At 45.5% G+C, this 23,950-nt stretch overlaps 1 protein-coding gene across 3 annotated transcripts in view; it reads left to right on the plus strand.

Moving 5' to 3' along the window:
* Positions 1–23,950, plus strand: part of F2R (coagulation factor II thrombin receptor) — a 126,391-nt gene that overhangs the window by 96,745 nt on the left and 5,696 nt on the right. Inside the window, exon 1 of one of the 3 annotated variants that reach the window (XM_063724146.1) lies at positions 10,058–10,875. The exons of 1 other annotated variant lie outside the window; for it this stretch is intronic. In XM_063724146.1, the coding sequence (XP_063580216.1) occupies positions 10,626–10,875 (250 nt within the window). In that variant the 5' untranslated portion in view covers positions 10,058–10,625. Of the gene's footprint in view, positions 1–10,057; positions 10,876–11,021; positions 11,380–23,950 lie in introns of those variants that run through there. One more of the 3 variants, XM_002815666.5, reaches the window with a different exon arrangement.

Genomic DNA, 23,950 nt, shown 5'->3' on the forward strand with positions numbered 1-23,950 from the left:
TGTTTAGGGAGCCTTCTGGGCACTGAGTAATAAGCAATTTGCATCGCACTTCTGTAGTATCTTGCATCTTGGTTTCTCTTCCCATCCTCCTCTTCATAGCTCCCTCCTCTTTTGGCTCATCCACCGCTAACTTAGTCTTTGATGCTTTTACTTTGACCTCCCGGACTTTCCGGTTGGAGTGAGCAGGTCGGTTTTCTTTGAGCTGTGCAGCAGCAGTCTCCTTGGCTAAACTCAATCCAGCACAGGACCACTCCCAAGAAAGGACCTGCTCAATATGGGCAGAGAGGTGGGGAGTGATGGGGGGTAGAGACTGAAAATCAGATTTTAAGAATAGAAGCAGGCCAGGCGCGGTGGCTCAAGCCTGTAATCCCAGCACTTTGGGAGGCCGAGGCGGGCGGACCACGAGGTCAGGAGATCGAGACCATCCTGGCTAACACAGTGAAACCCCGTCACTACTAAAAATACAAAAAAATTAGCCTGGCATGGTGGCGGGCTCCTGTAGTCCCAGCTACTCGGGAGGCTGAGGCAGGAGAATGGCATGAACCCGGGAGGCGGAGCTTGCAGTGAGCAGAGATTGGGCCACTGCACTCCAGCCTGGGCGATAGAGCGAGACTCCGTCTCAAAAAAAAAAAAAAGAATAGAAGCATTAGCTGGGTGTTGTGGTGCATACCTCAAGGTTGAGGTGGGGGATTCACTTGAGTCCAGGATTTTGAGGCTGCAGTGGACTATAACATGCCATTATACTCTATTAAAAATAAAAAATAACAATTAAAAAAAAAAGAATAGGAGTAGCTGTAGACCAAGATTGTGTATCCTGGCCAATGAAATAGAGTCTTTACACAACCTGTCTTTTCCATAGGCTAAGTTCAGTGGGCCCCAAGCTAGTCAAGACTCAATACTTTTGCAATAAAAATAAAAGTTCCTTTAGTACCTTCCATGTTTCCAAGCCCATTTAGAGTTCTGATCTCCTTTGGCTTCAACAACAACCCTGGGAGGTATTCCTGGGAAAACACAGAGGTCTCCCAGTCTTCAAAGCTACACACTTCACTTGTCAGACACTAAAATTCCTCACTCTTTGGTGAGTCATTTGCATTTCTAAAGTGAGTTTCCTTTCAGAATAGCTGGGCTGAAATGTGGTTGTAAGTGACTGGGCATTAGAGCTGGCAGAACACAACAGAGACTGCGTGCACTTTCAACTCCAGACTCTTCCACGACCTCTTTCTACCTCTCAGACGAGGTGGGTGGGACACTTTCATAGGCAGTGCCTGGCTGCAATTTTTCAAGAACCAAAACTTGAATGACTGCCATCATTAGGCTCTAAAGTCAAAAATCGGCCTGAATTTTCCCCCCAAAGAAATAAGCACCTAATATTTTTCTTCGTATGCTGAAAATTCAGGGAAGCTTCTGATAACACAACCATTTAGCGTTACATGCAAGAAATGCTTCCACTTAAGGTCAAGAGTTTGGTATCTGCTTCCTGAAGCCCCTTCTGAATCATGTTATTTCTAACAAGAAGATACGAATTGTCTATATTTCATAAGATATAGTGAATATTAAGTGAGAGTTAGTCCACTCATCGTGTTCCTCATACCTGTTAAAATTATTTCCTTCCAAAATTATTATGCTCTCTGTATTAGACCAATTATAGAAGCAGCTGAGGACTTGAGAAGTATTGTAAATAGAACAAATTTTGGCTTTAGCTGGGAAAAGAACAGAGATTCAGTCCCTTCTTATTGAGTCCAGAATTGGTGGTGGATCTGGATTCAGGAAATCAGGCTGATGTTGGAGCCATTTCACTCCCTGCCCCCACCCCTGGCCCAGCATACACAGCAGCTCCAAAGACCCAGGGTGCGTTCTGCAGGCAGTTCCTTCATATGCTAATGAACAGTTACAAAAGCTGTACAGCAGGACCAAACTGGTTTCTGTGGGCCCAAGCAGCTGGGAATTACTGCCCCACCCTTCTTCCCAGAGATTTCACAGACCCTCCTTCTTCCACATTCCCACCAGCTGTCCTTAAATTGCCAGGAACCCACCTGTTTTAACTCTTCTCTCTCGGCCTATGTGGCCCTCTTTCTTATCAAATCCCAACACTCTGAGTTCTACAAGCCTCTCTGCCTCTGCTTCCTCTCCTTACCACCCCTTCTCACAGGCCTTTGTCTATCCTTCAGGTGCCCCAGGGATTCCAGGCAAACAGTGTCTGACCAGCCCCATCAGTACTAAGCACCCTTGAGGGCGTCCCAGTGGCAGAGCCCATAGCCCTTTAGCCTTTTGAATATTCACAATGTTCGTGTAAGGCAGGTAACATATCCCAATTTTATAAGAGAAAACAGGGCCAGGCGCGGTTGGTTCATGCCTGTAATCCTAGCGCTTTGGGAGGCCGAGGCAGGTGGAGTGCCTGAACTCAGGACTTCGAGACCAGCCTGGGCAATATGGTGAAACCCCATCTCTACTAAAAAAAAGAAAAAAAAATTACCCGGGCATCATGGTGCATGCCTGTAATCCTGGCTACTAAGGAGGCTGAGGCAGGAGAATCGCTTGAACCCGGAAGTCAGAGGTTGCAGTGAGCTGAGATCGCGCCATTGCACTCCAGCCTGGGTGACAGAGTGAGACTCTGTCTCAAAAACAAAAAACAAAAAAAAGAAAAAACAGGCACCCAAAGAAATGAAGTAACTTAATCAGGATCATAAGTGACAAGAGCCAGCATTCAATCCAGTCGGACACTGCCCAAGCCCTTCCTCCTAATCACAATGACTACCTTCTAGAGGCAAGAGACATTTCTAATTGGAGGAGGGATGAGGCAACTCTGAAGTCTGAAGGAAAACAGCATCCATGAGAGAACCAAGATGCAGAACCAGTTGGTGGAATCCACAGATCTGGCCCTGCTGGGTCACAGGTTCTCACCCTAGTTTCCCTCCCTGCCAAAATCTTGCTGAGGCTTGTCCTTGATGCTAACTACATGTAGCTTTCACACGCAGGATTGAGAGCACACACTGGTCTCAATTCCTCCTTTGACATCCGTGACTGGTTTTCGTAGGTGCATCTGTCTCATGTGCCTGGAGTCATTGTGTTAAACTCTAAGATCCTGGGCTTTTAGGAAGTGGCTCTGATCTTTGTCTCTCTCACCCTGATGTTTTATGAGGATGATGGCCTAACAGGGTCCTGCCACGTTGCAGAGGGAAGACCTTTAAACAAGATGACTTGTTTAAATACTATATGGTTGGCCGGGCACAGTGGCTCACGCCTGTAATCCCAGCACTTTGGGAGGCCGAGGCGGGTGGATCACTTGAGGTCAGGAGTTCAAGACTAGCCTGGCCAACATGGTGAAACTCTGTCTCTACTAAAAGTACAAAGAATTAGCCAGGTGTGATCATGCGCACCTGTGGTCCCAGCTAGTTGGGAGGCTGAGGCACAAGAATTGCTTGAACCTGGGAGGTGGAGGTTGCAGTGAGCTGAGATCACACCACTGTACTCCAGCCTGAGCAACAGAGCAAGACCCTGTCTCAAAAAAAATAAAAAATAAAAAAATACAATATGATATATTTAAGATTGGCTATTATAATATGATGTTCACTGTGGTTAGTAACAGCAGTAATAATAATCACCTGCATTTGTGTCATGCTTTTATGGTTTCCAAAGAACTTTTATGCACATTTTCTCTTTTTTAATTTTCATTTTATTTTTAATTTTGTAATAGATACTAAGTCTCAGACTATTTCTTCTTCATTTAATTTAGCAATAACTTAATCAGACTAGGAAGAAATATTTCAAGGGATAGGTGGATTTGCTTAATAAAAAATTATCTTTATTTTAAAAGCTCTCAGTGATTATTATCAAACCGTACAGTAGTCTGAGACTGCAGAAACAAATGTATGCATCACAATATGTTTATCTCTGTGTTACCAAAACAATAGAAACATGAAATAACCTGGATATTTTACAAGAGTAAATTAAAATCTATTGAGAAGATGAAATATTCTGCTGCAATTGAAAACGGTGCTATGGAAGAATAAGCATTTGGGGAAATGTTCACTATGTTGTTGAGTGGGGAAAACCAAGTAACAAAAGAGGTACGCAAATATCAATCTGATTTTTTATTACTTGTTTATGTTGGGATAAAGTCTCGCTCTGTTGCCCAGGTTGGAGTAAAGTGGTGTGATCACAGCTCACTACAGCCTTGAGCTCCTGGGCTCAAGTGATCTTCCCACCTCAGCCTCTTGAGTAGCTGGGATTACAGGCACGCGCTGCCACTCCCGGCTAATTTTTGTATTTTTAGTAGAGACAAGGTTTCATCATGTTGGTCAGGCTGGCCTTGAACTCCTGACCTCGTGATCCGCCAGCCTCAGCCTCCCAAAGTGCTAGGATTACAGGCATGAGCCACCACGCCCGGCCCATTTGTTCTTAACTCTACCTGCATGTCACTGAGGTTGGTGGTTGGAAGGATGACCTTTCTATGACAAGAAAAGGAATCAATCAGGTAGAAGTTGTGTTGCAGGACTTATCTTTAGTTCAGCTAAAGACAGGTTCTTTGTTCCACGGCCATGAAAATTCGGGCTCGCAGACAATTTGAATGGTCAGTAAGACAGGGTTTTACTGGGTGAAAAGGAAGAAAAGGGGGAAATAGGGATTCTCCCAAGGCCAGAGTCCCTGCTACAGCGCTTCCTGCCTGGCCCTTTGAATCCCAGATTCCACACAGGAAGAGGAGGGGCCATGCTCCTCCCTGCTGCAAACTTCTCCAGGCTTCATCTCAGTGGGCAGGCTGGTTGGAGTTTCTCCCACCTGGCTGTCTCAGTTGTAGGTGGAAGAAATAGAAAGGGAAAATGAGGAGAGTAGGAGGGTGCAATCCTACCACTACAGCTACTTATGTGGGCATCTCAGCCCCTGCAGATCAAGCTTTCCCATCTCTTTAATTAGCATGTGGCATAATGACTACTCTCCACACCTCAGCCCATCATGTACTTACTTCATTAAGTAATCGCTGGCACATATGCTGTCGCCTGACTCTTCATGAGGGGCGAGGTGCCAGTTCTGCACCCTAGAGCAATATCATTTTTCAGAAGGTGAGATTGCTATTGTGGCTGCATTTCCCATGATGTCATGACTAACTCTCTGTCTGCACATGTCTCAGTGACACATCACCCAGCCACAATTCCAGCCCCAGTTTGAAAGTCTTCATAACTCTTTTCCTTAAAAATATTTCTCAGCTGGGCGTGGTGGCTCACGCCTGTAATCCTAGTACTTTGGGAGGCTGAGGCGGGCAGATCACGAGGTCAGGGGTTCCAGACCAGACTGGCCAACATGGTGAAACCCCGTCTCTTCCAAAAATACAAAAATTAGCAGGGCGTGGTGGTACACGCCTGTAGTCCCAGATATTCGGGCAGACAGCTGAGGCATTAGAATAGCTTGAACCGGGAGGTGGAGGTTGCAGTGAGCCGAGATTGTGCCACTGTACTCCAGCCTGGGTGACAGAGCGAGACTCTGTCTCAAAAAATAAAAATAATAAATAAATAAAATTCCCATTTTTTATCAAATGAAAAAAAAATCTACAAAGTAGAAAACCCCAAAGACCATAACACTAGATAATAGTTGACCACTAATGCCTGAAATGATTATCATGAGAGATTATTTCTTTGGGTCTAGAAGGCCTTCGTGTAGTTGAGAGACCACTGTGACCAATTCACTCATTGCCTACCATCCAGACGCCTTAGCCTTACTGCCAACAAGCTAAGAGATGCTGGCTGAGTAAGGGCCTACTCTGGCTTGTAAGGACCCCTCCAGCTCCAGTGGTTTATAATTCTAAGCAAACTAACACTTTAAAGAGATGAGTCAAGAGCTGCTTGATGGAAAATCACTCCAGGCAAAGGATACTGAGTGCAAAGGAATGACAGGGGGCATACATGGCTGGAGTAGGATGATGATATGAATCACAGGTGATAACATCAAGGAGGTGGTGTGTGTGTGGATGGGGAAGAGGGGACAGGATGTGTAAACTTTTGATAGATTTTGGTTTTTACTCAGAGGGAAGTGGGAAGCACTTCAGTATTTTTTTTTCTTTTCCTTTTTTGTTTTTGAGATGGAGTTTTGCTCTTGCTGCCCAGGCAGGAGTGCAATGGTGCCATCTCGGCTCACCGCAACCTCCGCCTCCAGGGTTCAAGTGATTCTCCTGCCTTAGCCTCCCAAGTAGCTGGGATTACAGGCATGCACCACCAAGCCCAGCTAATTTTGTATTTTTAGTAGAGACAGGGTTTTACCATGTTGGTCAAGCTGGCCTCGAACTGCTGACTTCAGGTGATCCACCTGCCTTGGCCTCCCAAAGTGCTGGGATTACAGGCATGAGCCACAGTGCCTGGCAGCACTTCAGTATTTTAAGTAAGGAAATCATTTGATTTGCTGGACATTTAAACAGGTTTACAAATGACTGCTATGTTGAGAGAAGACTGTGTGGAGGGCTATGGACAAAGAGGAAGAAAAGTTACAAGGTTGTTATAATAATCCAAGTAAAGATAATGGTAACTAGAACGGAGATGGTAAAAGATATATTTTCATATATGGTAAAAGATATATTGCTGATACATCAGATGCAGAACACAGAGAAGTGAAGGATATCTCCACAATTTTTAAATTTTCATTTTATTTTATTTATTTTGAGATGGAGTTTTGCTCTTGTTGCCAAGGCTGGAGTGCAATGGCAAGATCTCGGCTCACTGCAACCTCCGCCTCCCAGGTTTAAGTGATTGAACAGCCTCCCGAGTAGCTGGGATTCCAGGTGCCCAACACCACACATGGCTAAATTCTTTTGTATTTTTAGTAGAGACAGGGTTTGGCCATGTTGGCCAGGCTGGTCTCAAACTCCTGATCTCAGGTGATCTGCCTGCTTTGGCCTCCCAAAGTGCTAGGATTACAGGCATGAGCCACTGCACCCAGCCTAATTTTCATTTTATAATTTTAATTTTTTTTTTTTTTTTTGAGACAGAGTCTTGCTCTGTTGCCCAGGCTGGAGTGCAGTGGCACAATCTCTGGTCACTGTAACCTCCGCCTCCAGGACTCAAGCGATTCTCCTGCCTCAGCCTCCAGAGTAGCTGGGATTACAGGCCTGTGCCACCACATCTGGCTAATTTTTAGTAGAGATGGGGTTTCACCATGTTGGCCAGGCTGGTCTCGAACTCCTGACCTCAAGTGATCTGCCTGCCTTGGCTTCCCAAAGTGCTGGGATTACAGGTGTGAGCCAGTGTGCCCAGCCAAATAATTTTAATTTTTTAGAGACAGGGTCTCACTTGGTTGCTCAGGCTAGAGTGCAGTGGCACAATCACAGCTCACTGCAGCCTGGAACTCCTGGGCTTAAGTGATCCCTCTGCCCAGCCACCTGCATAGCTGGGACTACAGGTGCGTACAACCACCCCTGGGCAATTTTTTGTAGAAATACGGTCTCAATATATTGCCCAGGCTGGTCTCAAACTCCTAGGCTCAACCAGTTCTTCTGCCTTGGCCTACCAAATTTCTGGGATTATAAGCATGAGCCACTGCTCCCAGCCTGACTCCAAGACTTGATTTGAGCAATTGGAAGGATGGAGTTGTAATTTAATGAGAAGGTGAAGATTATGAAAAGGGCGGTAGAGGTTTAATGAATCAGGAATTTGGTTTTGGACTTATGCTTGATATGCCTGTAGAAACATCCAAGGGGGGATTTTGAATAGCTAGATGAATATGCTATATGTCTGGACTGGGGAAATCAGGAGTAGAAATAGAAATTTGGGAGCTGTCAACATATAGATTGTATTTAAAACCCTGGGAGTGAATGAGGTCACCAAAGGAATGAGTGTATACTTTGAGAAGAAAAGAAGTCTGCTGGCGCAGTGCCTCATGCCTGTAATCCCAACACTTTGGGAAGCCAAGGTGGGAGGGTTGCTTGAGCCCAAGTGTTCAAGACCAGCCTGGGCAACATAGTGAGACCCTGTCTCTACAAGAAATAAAAAAGTATTAGCCAGGCCTGGTGGTGTGTGCCTGTAGTCCCAGCTACTCAGAGTCTGAGGTGAGAGGATTGCTTAAGCCCGGGAGGTTGAGGCTGCAGTGAGCCATGATCGTGCCACTGCACTCCAGCCTGGGCAGCAGAGTAAAATCCTGTCTCAAAAAAAAAGAAAAGAAAAGAAAAGAAGTCCAAAGACTAAGCTAGGGGCACTCACTCCAGAATATAGGGTCGGGAGGGTAGGTGGGAACTAGCAAAGAACCCACTTCTGAGTTGCTAATGTAGCAGATAGAGAATCAAGAAAAGAGTGGGCCTGGAAGCAAAGTGAATAGAGCATTCCAGAAAGAGGGAGAAATCAATCGTGTCCAATTCTACAGCTAGGCTGAGTAACTGAGAAAGGACTGAAAGAGGACCACAGGACTTACCATGTGGATGTCATTACTAACCTTGTCCGGAGTGAGTGTTCAATGAATCAGTGAATAAATGAGTGTAACTTTCTCCAACTATATTTGATCAGGACCCAGTAACTTGGGGACTTTCTCCAGGAAGAGTTTGATAAATTATTTGAATGAAATACCTTTTCCCTCAGTGTCTAAACTCCTCTTTGGAATTGTAGGTGGTGGAAGATTGCAGAAGGTTCCTAATCGCTGGAAGCCAGGCAGTCTGGAGTTGCCTGTGGTCGTTTCTTTGTACTGTTCCACACAGTCATACAATACTCCAATCCCTTCAGGGCGAAGGAGTTATCAACACCTGAAAAACAAATACTATACTCCCAAAATTACAGAAAAACACCTGCAAACTAACTCAAGTGAGAGTAGTTCATTTAGTCAGACTGGGGGAAGAAACCACATTTTTAAGATAATTAACTCATAGCATTGTTCAATAAAGTCGTTTATTGGAAATTGTGATGATTCAAGGCATATTCCCATAAAATACAGTGAAAATTTAAATCAAAAGCAGCTGGACCCTGATGTATTGTTCTCTGAAAGAGGAAGATTCCACCTTAAAGGCAGTCATTCTATAGCAGTTCCCATTTCTTAGGTGCTTATTATATACCAGAAACGGTACTAAGAAGTGCTTTACGGACATTTAGCAAAGTGAATCCTCACAACCACCCTACGAGAGAGGTACTAGTATCATTCCCAGATGATAGATGTAATATTAATAAGCTACAGATGAGGAAATGGATGCTTGAAAAGTTTGAAGGGACATCTTAGGAATCAGTTATCTCCCCTGGGGAGGGACCTTCAGGAATGGCCTGATCCCTATCAGGAGAACTGTCTGCTATTCAGGATGTCAAAGGTTCCTGTTCTGCTTCTAGAAGTCAGCTTTTCCTGGGAGGAAAAGTGGGCATGGGCTGAGGTGAGAGCTGGGGTGCAGGTGGGGTAGGAAGCCTCTTCAGAGAAAGGAAATAAACAAAAAATATTTATTGAGCTTCTACCATGTATCAAACCCAGTCACTAGTCACTATTTTATCCTCAGACACCTTTAAACCTCAGACACTTTTAAACCTTTAAACCACACGTGTGTGTGTATATATATATTATAATAACTTAAAGTTTAGAGAGGATAAGTAAACTTGGGATCACACAGATGTCAACAAGGGGAGAAGCCTGTCCGGGTGTGGTGGCTCATTCCTGTAATCCCAGCACTTTGGGAGGCTGAGTGGGGAGGATCACAAGAAGCCAGGAGTTCCAGACCAGACTGGACAAGATAGGGAGACCCCACTTCTATTTTCTAATAGAAATTAAAATAAAAAATAAAGAAAATTTCTTTATACATTGAGCTGCAATTAAACCCCACTGTGGCTTCCACCAATTTTTGCTCTCTGGAGCAACTCAAAACACATCTAAATCCTCTTCTACAAGCGAATCCTTTAAATATCCGAAAACACCTATGTCTCTCTTCTGTGCTCTTCTGGTACCAATAGTTTAAATGGGTAACAGTAGACTTTGTTTTATTCGATCTTTTAAAAAGCAAATAAAAAGTAAGACATGCCGGGCGCGGTGGCTCACGCCTGTAATCGCAGCACTTTGGGAGGCGGAGGCGGGCTGATCACGAGGTCAGGAGTTCGAGACTAGCCTGACCAACATGGTGAAACCCCGCCTCTACTAAAAATACAAAAATTAGCCAGATGTGGTGGTGCACGCCTGTAACCCCAGCTACTCGGGAGGCTGTGGCCAGAGAATTGCTTGAACCCAGGAGGCGAAGTTTGCAGTGAGCCGAGATCACGCCACTGCGCTCCAGCCTGGGAGACAGAGCGAGACTCCGTCTCAAAAAAAAAAAGTAAGACATTACCAATATGATGCCAACCCTCATGCACTCATCCCCAACCCCACACTTCTCTTCTCCCACCGCTTCTATCTGCTTATGTATTTATTTAGCCTATGAGATCCCAATGCAGAGGAGCCCTGGTGGACGCATTTATAGTGCAGCGATGAATAGAAGACAGTGACAGTCTTATACTGGAGATGAAATGTGATAAACATTTATACACTGTATTTATAAGCCGTGTAACTCTGGCCAATTTATCTAGTCTTTCTAAGCTCACTTTCCTCGTCTGTAAAATGGGAAGAATAATCATACTTATTGCGCTGGTTGTTATGGGGATTAAGCAAGATAATTATCTAAAGCTTTGGCACTTGGCGCTGAAAGTAGCCTTTCTATGTCTTCTTTCCCGTTCCACCTCACCCTTGTCTCCGCCCGCCCCGCCCCTTGTGCTCCCTACCGCTTTCGTGATGTCCGCAGCTGCCCACCTGCCTCTACAATAAAAAACGCATCCCTCCTCCTGCAGGGTCCACCGCACCGGGAAGCCCTGTCTGTATCAGTTACCAACCACAATTGCAGTGAGTTCGGATCGTGGCTTTCCCAAAGTCAGGAAAGGCGAGGGAGACCGACGACCCGCTTCTCTAGGAGTAAGTAAAGGTTAAAGGTAGTTCGCGGTATAGCCTAGGCTGGGATTAACCCGTGGTCCCAGCGCTCCTGCTATTTGCATTCCAAAGCAGACACCTCATGCGCTCAACCCCGCCCGCAGGCGGCTCCCGCAGTCTAGGGGGCCTGGCGCGCGTCCGGGAAGCAGTGGGCGCAGCTGCGCAGGGCAGGTGGCCAGGGGCGGGACCAAGGTGCGCGTTCCGGTCCCGGGGCGTGGCCTCCCGCAGGTGAGTACAGCTGCGCCTTGGGTTTCCCTGAAACCTAACCCGCCCTGGGGAGGCGCGCAGAGGCTCCGATTCGGGGCAGGTGAGAGGCTGACTTTCTGTCGGTGCGTCCAGTGGAGCTCTGAGTTTTGAATCGGTGACGGCGGATACCCCGCGCGCCCGGCGTCGGGGCTTCGAGGAGGATGAGGAGCCCTAGCGCGGCGTGGCTGCTGGGGGCCGCCATCCTGCTGGCAGCCTCTGTCTCCTGCAATGGCACCATCCAAGGTGAGAAACCTGGCCAAGGAGGGCTCTTATCGCTGAGGAGCTGGGGTCCTGGGCACGCTGGGCAGACGGTGGGATCCGGGCAGGTGCGCGAAGGGTGTTCTGCTGCCGGCACCCATCTCTACGAATCCCTTAGCCTTCCCTTGGTGGCTTTGATGGGAGGTCTCTGCGCCAAGGAGGCACCCAGGTGGGACATGCGGGAGCAGCTGAAGTCAGTAGAGCCGGGCAGAGGCAGAGATTTCCCCAAAGACCCCACTTCCCATAGAGGCTGTCATGCTGGGCACCTCCAGGCCCCAGCATGGGTTCGGGGAAAGGGAGGGAAGGAAGGAGTAGCTGTGTCTAAAGGGTACCCAGAGGACCTAGTCCCCTCCCCGGGCTTGGTTGCTTTGTAAACACTAAGTCATTAAGAGCTTTTCGCCAACTCCGGAGACTTTCTCCGCTGGCCCCGCGGGGCCGGTGGAGTTAGCGAGCCTGATTGCGCAGGGCAGGGCGGAGTGGGTGGGAACCCGCGGCCCGGGAGCCTTCTAGGTTGTTTTTTGCGTTCCCCTCCAACTACTGGAAGCCTTTTTTCGGGTTCTGCCCCCTGCGTTCGAGACCCACCCGGGGCCCGCTGCTCCTGGCACCCACAGTGGAAGGCCCGGGGTATGAAAGTCAGGGCCGGTCCCTGATGGGTTCTGGTGGTAATGAGCGCTCAGGCCCGCTGGGCGCCACGAGGATTTACGAGCGGAACTTTTTGGACCCTGCCTTATATTTGACCAGTTGACCCTCTGGGCCTGGGGTTCCAGGACTTTCCTAGTGTGCCACCCAGAGCGGCCACTGGCTGCCACCCAGGCCTGCAGGCCAGAGGCTGGCCGCCCTGGGAACAGAGCAGCACTTGCGCCTGGCCGCCCTGGGAACAGAGCAGCACTTGCGCCTGGCCGTCGCGTTCCTTGGGTGTGCTGCTCCGGGTGTGCTCGAACTTGTATTGCTGGGAATGTGTTCTTCCGGGCCCAGCAGGCCTCGCTGTGGCCGTGGGGGATGTTTGACCTGCTATCGCGCCACTGTGATCCTAACCGAGGCCCCTTTGTTTGGGGCAGCCTGGGTAGCAAAGGGAGGTTTTAATTTCCCTCAGAAATGTGCATTTCTCACTTTTATCCTCCTCTTCATAAAGACGAAGTAAAAGAGCAAGTCACAGTGGGTTGGAATTAGATGGAAGAGTGTGATTCTTTTCCCTCTGCAATTAGGGAAAAGGGTGTTAATGGTGTAAGCTTGAAAACTGCACCGCTGGTATATTTTTTTTTATTAATCAGCATCAGAATAAAGGCATTTAGCTCCAGGAAGTATTGAAAACTGTAATGAACACCTCTCCTCTATGTCCTTTAAAGTTGGAAACTTAAAATTCAGCAGCAAAGGTTAGTATGTGCAAACTTTAAAAAAATACATGTTGGTATAGATGATTCAACATCTTTATGATTCAGAGGTCCCTGTAGGAAGCATGCCCCGATTATTTGGCTTGTTCTTGTTTACTCCTCTTGGTGGGGGATTGGGAGATCCCTGGATTATAAAGCGAACTTGATTTAACAATAAGGAAAAATCAGGTTACTTGTTAACTACAGCCACTTAATATTGCACCTTGTTCCTCATCCTCCCCCCACCATACTTTTATTCCCTTGCAGGGTAACTTTCCCAAAGGGTTAGTGAAGTAACACTGACAATTGATCTAGGCAGATGGAGCTTTCCTCCCACCTTAAAACTAAATTGATTTTAATAAGAAATACAGTGTCAGCAAAGCTTTTCTGCCCTCAGGGTAGGTCTTTGCTCACTCCCTTTTAGCCGGTCCTTCTGCGTGCTCCTCAGGTGGCTGCAGGGCCAATTTGGGGTTTGATTTTCTTCCCAAAGCCTCACTCCAAACGACTGCTTCATAGAGAGGAACTCAGACAAGATCACAACCTTCTCAGGGTACAGGTGAGGGACACTGAATTGGGGAGGAGGCAAGGCAATGAAAACACTTGGAAATCAGGACTCCTCTTTCCCTTCACAATAGTAATTGATAGTTATTTGGGTAAATATGCTTAATATGTGTCCTCACTGCATCGTTAACTCCTGGAGGCAGGGGGCCCTACCATCCTTTACATCACGTCTAGCATTGTCTCATCACCTACAGGACCTCAGTAAATAGCAAATGAATGAAGTGAGGAGTCTTGCCCAGAGTACCCTGGCTGGTCCATGTGGTGTTCATTTCAGTCAGCTTTTCTCTGCCACTTATTTTTTTCCACCATGTTACAGGCCTAGGTCATTCCATTTATCTTTCGGAGACTGGAACTTCTGTTTTCTTTATAATTGGTTTGGTGGGGTTTTTTTGTTTTTGTTTTTTGTGGTTGTTGTTTTGTTTTGTTTTTTTTTTTTTTTGGACTCTCATTCTGTTGCCCAGGCTTGAGTGCAGTGGTGTGATTTTGGCTCATTGCAACCGCCACCTCTCCCGGGTTCAAGGAAGTCTTTTGCCTCAGCCTCCTGAGTAGCTGGGACTACAGGTGCGCACCACCACCCCCAGCTAATTTTTTTTAGACGGAGTCTTGCTCTGTCGCCCAGGCTGGAGCTCAGTGGCAGGATCTCAGCCCACTGCAACCTCTGCCTCCTGGGTTCAAGCAATTCTTCTGTCTCAGCCTCCCGAGTAGCTGGGACTACAGGCACCCGCCACCACACCCGGCGAATTTTTGTATTTTTAGTAGAGACACGGTTTCACCATATTGGTCAGGCTGATCTCAAACTCCTGACCTCAGGTGATCCACCCACCTTCAGCCTCCCAAAGTGCTGGGATTACAGGCATGAGCTACTGCGCCCTACCTATAATTGTTTTTTTAATTATAAAAACAGTATGTGATCACTCTAGGGAAAAATGAGCCAAAACAAAAAAAGGAAACATTTAATTAAATCACCCTGAACTTCAGTACCAAAGTAGCCACTGCTAATATTTCGGCTTATATATTTTCCCACTCTTTATTACATCCATGCACAAAATATGTATTCACAAATACAGAAAATATGTTTGTGCAAGTATGGGATTATATAAGCAGATCAGTATCATGTCAATACATATAAAACATTTTTAATGACTCCAAAATGTTACAGAAGGATGCATCAATTTTAAAATTAGTCCTCTGTTGACAGACATGTGGTATTTCCAATTTTTTTTTCCCCCTGAGATGGAATCTCGCTCTGTTGCCCAGGCTGTAGTGCAGTGGCACGATCTCGGCTCAGTGCAACCTCTGCCTCCCAGGTTCAAGTGATTCTCATGCCTCAGCCTCTGGAGTAGCTGGGACTACAGGCGCACACCACCACACCCAACTAATTTTTGTGTTTTTGGTATAAACGGGGTTTTGCCATGTTGGCCGGGATGATCTCGAACTCCTGACCTCAAGTGATCCACCTGCCTCAGCCTCTCAAAGTGCTGGGATTATAGGCATGAGCCACCGTGCCTGGCCAAAGTTTTGTAATATGACAGAACACTGCAATGAACTGGAAGATAGGACTTTAAATTTGATCCTTTTGCTTGCTTTGTAGTTACTAAATAACCTTGATAGGTGATGTTTTAGTAAATCTGTATTTGACTTTCTTATGGTTTTATTAGCTTGGCAAGTGTTGAAGAAAACAGTTCATTCTGAAAGAACACTTGTGAAAATGTACTAAAAGTTTAGCTAGGGAGGGGCACCCCACAATTGAAACCTTTATTTTTCAGTCTGTGCTCCCAAAGATTGGGAGCAAAAAAGGACATTTGGGGTGAGGGGATCATAGAGAAGAGAGGGTGAAAGGAAGAGAGTTAATGCAAGTAAAGTACTTGTTTTACACTTGGTTTGATGGGGAGGTTGGGCCACAAGAGGAGTATACTTAAAATAAAAATTAAATTAAAAGTTAAAGGCCGGGCGCGGTGGCTCACACCTGCAGTCCCAGCACTTTGGAAGTGAAGGCGGGTGGATCACAAGGTCAGGAGATGGAGACCATCCTGGCTAACATGGTGAAACCCCGTCTCTACTAAAAATACAAAAAATTAGCCGGGCGTGGTGGCAGGCGCCTGTAGTCCCAGCTACTTGGGAGGCTGAGGCAGGAGAATGGCGTGAACCTAGGAGGTCGAGCTTGCAGTGAGCCGAGATCGTGCCTCTGCACTCCAGCCTGGGCAACAGAGTGAGACTCTGTCTCAAAAAAAAAAAAAAAAAAAAAAAGTTTTACATGCAGATTTTCCCAAAATTGTGTAAATCAGAAGGGTCTAAAAAAAAGTGAAAATCTCTCATTCTTTCTGGTCTCCAATCTCAGCATAACTTCTCGGGTTTTGTTTGGTTGGTTGGTTGGTTGGTTTTTTTTTTTTTTTGAGATGGAGTCTCGCTGTGTCGCCCAGTCTGGAGTGCAGTGATGTGATCTCAGCTCACTGCAACCTGCGTTTTCCAGGTTGAAGTGATTCTCCTGCCTCAGCCTCTCAAGTAGGTGGGATTACAGATGCGCGCCAACACCTCCGCTAATTTTTGCATTTTTAGTAAAGCCAGAATTTTGCCATGTTGGCCAGGCTGGTCTTGAATTCCTGACTTCAAAAGATCCGCCCGCCTTGGCCTCCCAAAGTGCTGGGATTATAGGTGTGAGTCACTGTTCCTGGCCATCAGCTCAACTTCTCTATGCACAAAGGATTTATAGGAATAGAAGGAGTATACTGTACTGTACATACTGTGCTATGATTTATTTATCTTTTTTACCTAATCGATTCATAGTCAGTTTATAGAAATCTGTACAAACTGTTTTTTTTTTTTTTTTTTTTTGAGATGGGGTCTTGCTGTGTCGCCCAGGCTGGAGTGCAGGGGCGCTATCTCAGCTCACTGCAAGCTCCGCCTCCTGGGTTCATGCCATTCTCCTGCCACAGCCTCCAAAGTAGCTGGGGCTACAGACACCCGCCACCACGCCCGGCTAATTTTTTGTATTTTTAGTAGAGACAGGGTTTCACCGTGTTAGCCAGGATGGTCTCGATCTCCCGACCTCGTGATCCGCTCGCCTCCGCCTCCCAAAGTGCTGGGATTACAGGCGTGAGCCACTGCGCCGACCCTGTACAAACTTTTATAGGGGAGTAATTGAACTAGTCCTCCCCACCGCACCCCACCCCCCCCCTTTTTTTTTAAAGAGACTGGGTCTGGCTGTCACGCAAGCTGGAGTGCAGTGGCAGGATCATAGCTCACCCCCAGCTAATTTTTTTTTAGATGGAGCTCCCTAGTAGCTGGGGCTATGGCTAGGTTGCCACTATGCCTGGCCTGAACTACTCCCCTCTTCCCGCTCATCCCCGAACCCCAGATGAAGTCTTGCTCTGTCACCCAGGCTGGAGTGCAGTAGTGTGATCTCAGCTCACTGCAACCTCTGCCTCCCAGGTTCAAGGCTTCCAGGTTCAGCCTCCCAAGTAGCTGGGATTACAGGTGCCCGCCACCACACCCAGCTAATTTTTGTATTTTTAGTAAAGGCGGGGTTTCACCATGTTGGCCAGGCTGATCTCAAACTCCTGATCTCATGATTCGCCCGCCTTAGCCTCCCAAAGTGCTGGGATTACAGGCGTGAGCCACCCTGCCAGGCCCTGAACTACTCCCCTTTTTGATAGATGTTGAAATTAACATCTTTGTTTTACCATGCCAGACAATGTTCCAGTAAATATTCTTGTACATACAATAGCTTTGTGCACTTTAGCTGGTAGGTGCAGGGCAAATTCCTAGAAGTAAATTGCTAGGTCATATGGCAAATACATTTAAAATTTTGATATTTTGCCAAATTACCCACCAAAAATATTATACCAATTTATATTCCTTTGAGATACAAAATTCAAATAATATAGAGAGGTGTAAAATAAAAAGTTCTCTTGTCCCCAGCTATTCTACTCCACAGAGCCAGCCACTTTTTATTGTTTGGTGGATATCCTTCTAGACTTCAGATTTTGCAAATTGTACATTATAATTTTTTTTTTTTTGAGACGGAGTCTCGCTCTGTTGCTAGGCTGAAGTGCAGTGGCGTGATCTCGGCTCACTGCAACCTCTGCCTTCTGGGTTCAAGCGATTCTCCTGCCTCAGCCTCCAGAGTAGCTGGGACTACAGGCGCGTGCACTATGCTTAGCTAATTTTTGTATTTTTTAGTAGAGATTGTGTTTCACCATGTTGGTCAGAATGGTCTCGATCTCTTGATCTCAGGATCCACCCGCCTCGGCCTCCCAAAGTGCTGGGATTACAGGTGTGGGCCACCATGCCTGGCTAGTTTCTTTTTTCAGTTGACTGTATATTGTGGCTGTCTTTCCATTTCAATATTATTGGCTAGTATATTGTCTACCCTTCGTGGTAGGGACTACATCAGGGACATGCTAAGTTAGGAATAGAAATAAGGAGCTGTTTGTCTGTAACTGAGTGGGGGATGCTGCCTTGAGCATCTTTGAGTGTGTATTTTCACACACTTGGGCAATAATTGTTTATTACAGCCCTAGAAATGGGAATGTAATTGTAGCCAGGCACTTTATTTGTGTTTAAACTTCATTTGTGCATTTAGTCTCTCCTCAACTCTGTGAAATAGAAATGATTTTACCTGGTTGACAATTGGGAGCTGGGTTAGCATCGGTTCTCTAGACAAGCTCTGTGAGTTTTGGTGAGTGGTAAGGACACTGTACAGAGTCAGAGCTGATGCACAGGGCTGAAAGGGCTTCAGGGACCTTCAAGTAGCATCTTGACATTTACCAGTGTTATAGAACAGTTAATACCAACAATAGTTTTGATGGAGACCATTAAAGGTTATATGTTGAAATATTCTAAGAAAAAGTTCCTTTTTAAAAAAAAATTGTTATATTGCCATTCCTTGCTCCTTTTTTGGTCTTTATTTTAGCATTCTTATTTAAAACAGATTTTGAGCACTCTTTATGTGAGCTTTCCTGACTTGGTACATGCTTATTTTTATGGAGAATTTTAATCTTATAGAAATATACTATTATAGTGAATTAAGTGTACCCACCACTCAACTTCAATAATTATTAACTGTTGGTTAATCTTGTTTCATCTATTCCCCAACCCACCTCCCACCCCTCTTCCCTGTTATTTCTTTTCTGTTTTTTTCCCTTTCCTATGATCCAAGCCTGTTTTTTTTTAACAGCTTTACCAAGAATTCCATATCAGATATTTTGCACACCATACAATTCACCCCTTTAAACTGTACAATTTCGTGGCTTTTAGGGTATTCACAGAATTATTCAACCATGACCACAAACAATTTTAGAACATTTTTATTACCCTGGAAGAAACACTTTAGCTGTCATTCACCAATCTTCTGGTCTTAGCCCTTGGCAAACACTAATCTACTTTCTATTTATGGATTTGCCTATTGTAGACATTTGATAGAAATGGGATAATGTGTTGTCCTCTGTGACTGGCTTCTTTCACTTAGCATAATCTTTTGGAGATTCATCCATGTATCTATGTATCAGTACTTTTTTTTTTTTTTTTTGAGACAGAGTCTTGCTCTGTCACCCAGGCTGGAGTGCAGTGGTGCAATCTCTGCAACCTTTGCCTCTGGTTTCAAGTGATTCTCCTGCCTCAGCCTCCTGAGTAGCTGGGACTGCGGGCCTGCACCACCACCTCTGGCTAATTTTTGTATTTTTAGTAGAGACCGGGTTTCACCATGTTGGCCAGGCTGGTCTTGAGCTCCTGACCTCAGGTGATCTGCCTGCCTCAGCCTCCCAAGTACTTGATTTTTGAAAACAGCCAAATAATATTCCATTGTATGGATATACTGCTTTTTATTTCTTTTCAATTGTTGATGGACATTTGGATTGTTTCCACTTTTTTTTTCTTTTTTTGAGACAGGGTCCTGCTCTGTTGCCCAGGCTGGAGTGCAGTGGTGTAATCTCTGACCTCCTAGGTTCAAGCTATCCTCCTGCCTCAGCCTCCCTAGTAGCTGGGACTACAGGTGTGCACCACTATGCCTGGCTAATTTTTAAAAATGTTTATAGAGATGGGGTTCTGCTCTGTTGCCCAGGCTTGTCTCAAATTCCTGGCCTCAAGCACTTCTCCCATCTCATCCTCCCAAAGTGATAGGATTACAGGTGAGCCCACTGTGCCCAGCCCACTTGTTGACTATTGCAAATAATGCTGCTATGGCTGGGCGCGGTGGCTCACGCCTGTAATCCCAGCACTTTGGGAGGCCGAGGTGGGCGGATCACAAGGTCAGGAGATCGAGACCATCCTGGCTAACACTGTGAAACCCCGTCTCTACTAAAAATACAAAAAAAAAAAAAAAAAAAATTAGCCGGGCGTGGTGGCAGGCGCCTGTTGTCCCAGCTACTCGGGAGGCTGAGACAGGAGAATGGCGTGAACCCGGGAGGCGGAGCTTGCGGTGAGCCGAGATCGCGCCACTGCACTCCAGCCTGGGCGACAGAGCGAGACTCCGTCTCAAAAAACAAAAACAAAAACAAAAACAAATAATGCTGCTATGAACATTTGTGTACAAGTTTTTGTGTGGACTCCTGCATACCTAGGAGTGGAACTACTGGGTCATATAGCAACTCTTTTCTTTTTTTTTTTTTTTTTTGAGACGGAGTCATGCTCTGTTTCCCAGAGTGCAATGGCACAGTCTAGGCTCACTGCAACCTCCGCCTCCCAAGTTCAAATGATTCTCCTGTCTCAGCTTCCCGAGTAGCTGGGACTATAGGCGTGTGCCGCCACACCCAGCTAATTTTTGTATTTTTAGTAGAGATGGGGTTTCACCATGTTAGCCAGGCTGGCTCAAAACCCTGACCTCGTGATCTGCCTGCCTCAGCCTCCCAAATTGCTGGGATTACAGGCGTGAGCCACTGCGTCCAGCCATATAGTAACTCCTTAACCATTTGAGGAACTGCCAGATAATTTCCCACAATAACTGTACCTTTTATTTTATTTTATTTTATTTATTTTATTTATTTTAAATAGACATGGTTTCACTCTGTCACCCAGGCTGGAGTGCAATGGCGTGATCTTGGCTCACTGCAACCTGTGCCTCCCGGTTCAAATGATTCTCCTGTCTCATCCTCCCAAGTTGCTGGGATTAGAGGTGTATACCACCACACCTGGCTAATTTTTGTATTTTTAGTACAGATGTGGTTTCACCATGTTGGCCAGGCTGGTCTCGAACTCCTGACTTCAGGTGATCCACCCACCTCGGCCTCCCATAGTACTGGGATTAGAGGTGTGAGCTACTCTGCCCAGCCATGCACCAGTTTGTATTCCTACCAGCAGTGTCTGAGGGTTTCAGTTCCTGTGGTTGTGAAATAAATCTCAGATATAATTTCATCCTAAAATATTTTAGAATGTATTAATAATGTATGAGGGATTTCTTTTTCAAATATAAGCATAATGCCATTATAGTATCTACTAACATTAATTTTTAATATAATCAAATATTCAGTCAGTATTCAAATTTCTTTCTTTTTTTTTTTTATATAGAGACAGGGGCCTCACTCTGTCACCCAGAGTGGAGTGCAGTGGCGCAATCTCACTGAATCATTGAACTCCTGGTCTCAAGTGATCTTCCCATTTCAACTTTCCAAGTAGCCAGGACTACAGGTGTGCGCCACCATGCCTGGCTAATTTTTTTTTTTTTTTTAATTTTTTGTAGAGACAGGGTCTTGCTATGTTGGCCAGGCTGGTCTCAAACTCTTGGCCTCAAGCAATCCTTCCACGTCAGCCTCGCAAAGCACTGGGATTATAGGCATGAACAACCGTGCCGGGCTTTGTGTTCAAATTTCTAATTGTCTTATAAATGTTATTTTAGGCCTGGTGCAGTGGCTCATGCCAGTAATTCCAGCACTTTGGGAGGCTCAGGTGGGCAGATCACTTGAGATCAGGAGTTCGAGACCAGCTTGACCAACATGGTGAAACCCCATCTCTACTAAAAATATAAAAATTAGCTGGGTGTAGTGGTGTGCACCTGTAATCCCAGCTCCTTGGGAAGCTAAGGCAGGAGAATTGCTTGAACCTGGGAGACGGAGGTTGCAGTGAACCAAGATCACATCACTGCACTCCAGCCTGGGCGACACAGTGAGACTCCATCTCAAAAAAAAAAAAAAAAAAAAAGTTATTTTTATGGTTTGTTTGAATCAGGATTCAAACAAGGTACACACATTATATGACTGATATGTCTTTTAAATCTTCTACTCTATAAATTTCACCTCCACACCTTTTTCTTCCTTTTTTCTTCTTCTTTTTTTTTAAGAGATGGCATTTTGCTATGTGGCCCAGGCTGGTCTTGAACTCCTGGTCTCAATCAATCCTCCTGCTTTGGCCTCCCAAAGTGCTGGGTATTGAAGGCATGAGGCACTGTGCCTGGCCCTCATTCTTATTTTTTGCCTTATAATTTATATTTTGTAAAACACAGGTCCTTTATCCTGTAGTAGTTCCCAGAGTCTCGATTTTACTGACTACATTCGTGGTGTTGTTTAACACTTCGCACCCTTCATTTCCATTAATTTGGTGTCGGATAAATTCCACAATAACTGCACCAGTTGCTCAGTCTATAACACTAATCAAGCACTGACTCCAACACCAAATTAATTTCCAGTGTGTTACTTTCTAATTGTTACATATGTTGTCATTCTAAGTTAAGTGGCCTGTGAAATCAATGTTAAAGAATAATAACTGGCTTTTTATAATAATGGAATAGAACACAATAGAAAGTATCAGTGCACCCTATGTAATAAGAATAATTATTCTGTGAAACTTTTTTCCACCATGGATATGTGTATTGGGAACTGGGTTACTATGTAGAATATGGTTCTTAGGGGTTATGGTCAAATATTTGAAGAACACTGTAATATGTAGGAATTTTTTTAAAATTTAAAAACAATATATGTTCTTTTTGAAGAATTATATAAAAAAAAATAGAACCACTAGAAATAGGACTATCCTAGGCATATTAGTTTCTTGTGGCTACCATAACAAATTGCAATAAACTGATGATGTAAAACAACACATTTATTCTGTCAGTTCTGGAGACCAGAAGCCTGAAATCAAGGAATTGCGGCCACACGCCCTCCAAAAGCTCTAAGGGAGGGTCCATTCCTTGCCTTTTCCAGCTTGCAGTGGCTGCCGGCATTTCTTGGCATTCTTGGCCTGTTCCTTGATGTGACTCCAATCTCTGCCTCCATTCTCATGTCACTCTTATTCTCTTATTCTCATGTCACTCACTCCTCTGGCTTCTCCTTTTCTGCGTGTCGCAGATCTCTTTCTGCTTTTCTCTCTTTTTTGTTGTTTGATACAGACTTTAACTCTGTCGCCCAGGCTGGAGTGCAGCAACGCAATCTTGGCTCCCTGCAACCTCCGCCTCCCGGGTTCAAGCAATTCTCCTGCCTCAGCCTCCCAAGTAGCTAGAACTACAGGCGCACGCCACCACACCTGGCTAAGTTTTGTATTTTTAGTAGAGACAGGGTTTTACCATGTTGGCCAGGCTGGTCTTGAACTCCTGACCTCAAGTGATCCACCCACCTCAGCCTCCCAAAGTGCTGGGATTACAGGCGTGAGACACCACGCCAGGCCTCTGCCTTTATCTTAGAAAGTGTCCTTTGTCGTTGGATTTAGGGCCCGCCTAGATAACCCAGGGAGATCTTCTTATCTTAGGATCCTTAATTCTATCTGCAAAGACCTTTCTGGATTTAGGGCCCGCCTAGATAACCCAGGGAGATCTTCTTATCTTAGGATCCTTAATTCTATCTGCAAAGACCTTTTTGCTAAATAATGTTCACAGAGTCTGGGGATTAGGACATAGACTTCTCTTTTGGGGCACCACCTTTCAACCCACTACACTAAGTGAAAAGTGAAATATTGATCTCTACATCCCCCAACACTCCACCCAGGCTAGCATCCCAAATAGGGAAGCATTAAGATGTGAAAAATTCTGCGGAACATTAGTGTAAAGCTTCTAGCGGAAAAATGATGACCAAGCATAACATTATGAGATAAGAGCATGAGTAGGTTTAATATCCCCCTGGTATACTGCAGTGCAAGTATTGCCCTGTCTTCTCTGCTTGGTGAGGCCTACTTTTCCCCAGAATTAGAGTAAAATTCTTCGGTATCCTTATATTGTCCTTACTTACTCCTGCAGGTTCATGAATACTTAGGGGCAGAATGTAGGGAGGACATGCCATTCATTTCTTTGTGGTTTTTAAGGTAAACTTCACAATATGAGAGAGGGAGAATAAGTTAGCTTGTCATGCTACATGCTTGAAAGTCAGAACACAAATCTGCCATCAGTACAGCCACCTGTCCAGACCAGACAGTTTCCCTGCCAGCTGACCTCCATGGGACGTTTTCCAGGAAGCCAGCACATGAGCAGGGGAAATCCCTGCCATTGTTGAGGCTATCGTTGTGGGTGAAAAGGGAATGTCCCTTGTGGTCCTGGGAATCTCCCTGTGGCAAGCTCTGAATAGGGTATGATGAATTGAATAGGCCAGGAAGGATCCTGGCTCAGGGCTGGAGTGGGATAGAAGGCCATTATGAGGTGAGAAATTAGAAAACTGGTGTCAGGATGGGGATCGCTATTTTACACACTTGAGAATTTGGAAAGGAATTACTGC

Source organism: Pongo abelii, chromosome 4 (genome assembly GCF_028885655.2).
Source record: "Pongo abelii isolate AG06213 chromosome 4, NHGRI_mPonAbe1-v2.0_pri, whole genome shotgun sequence".
Classification (NCBI taxonomy): domain Eukaryota; kingdom Metazoa; phylum Chordata; class Mammalia; order Primates; family Hominidae; genus Pongo; species Pongo abelii.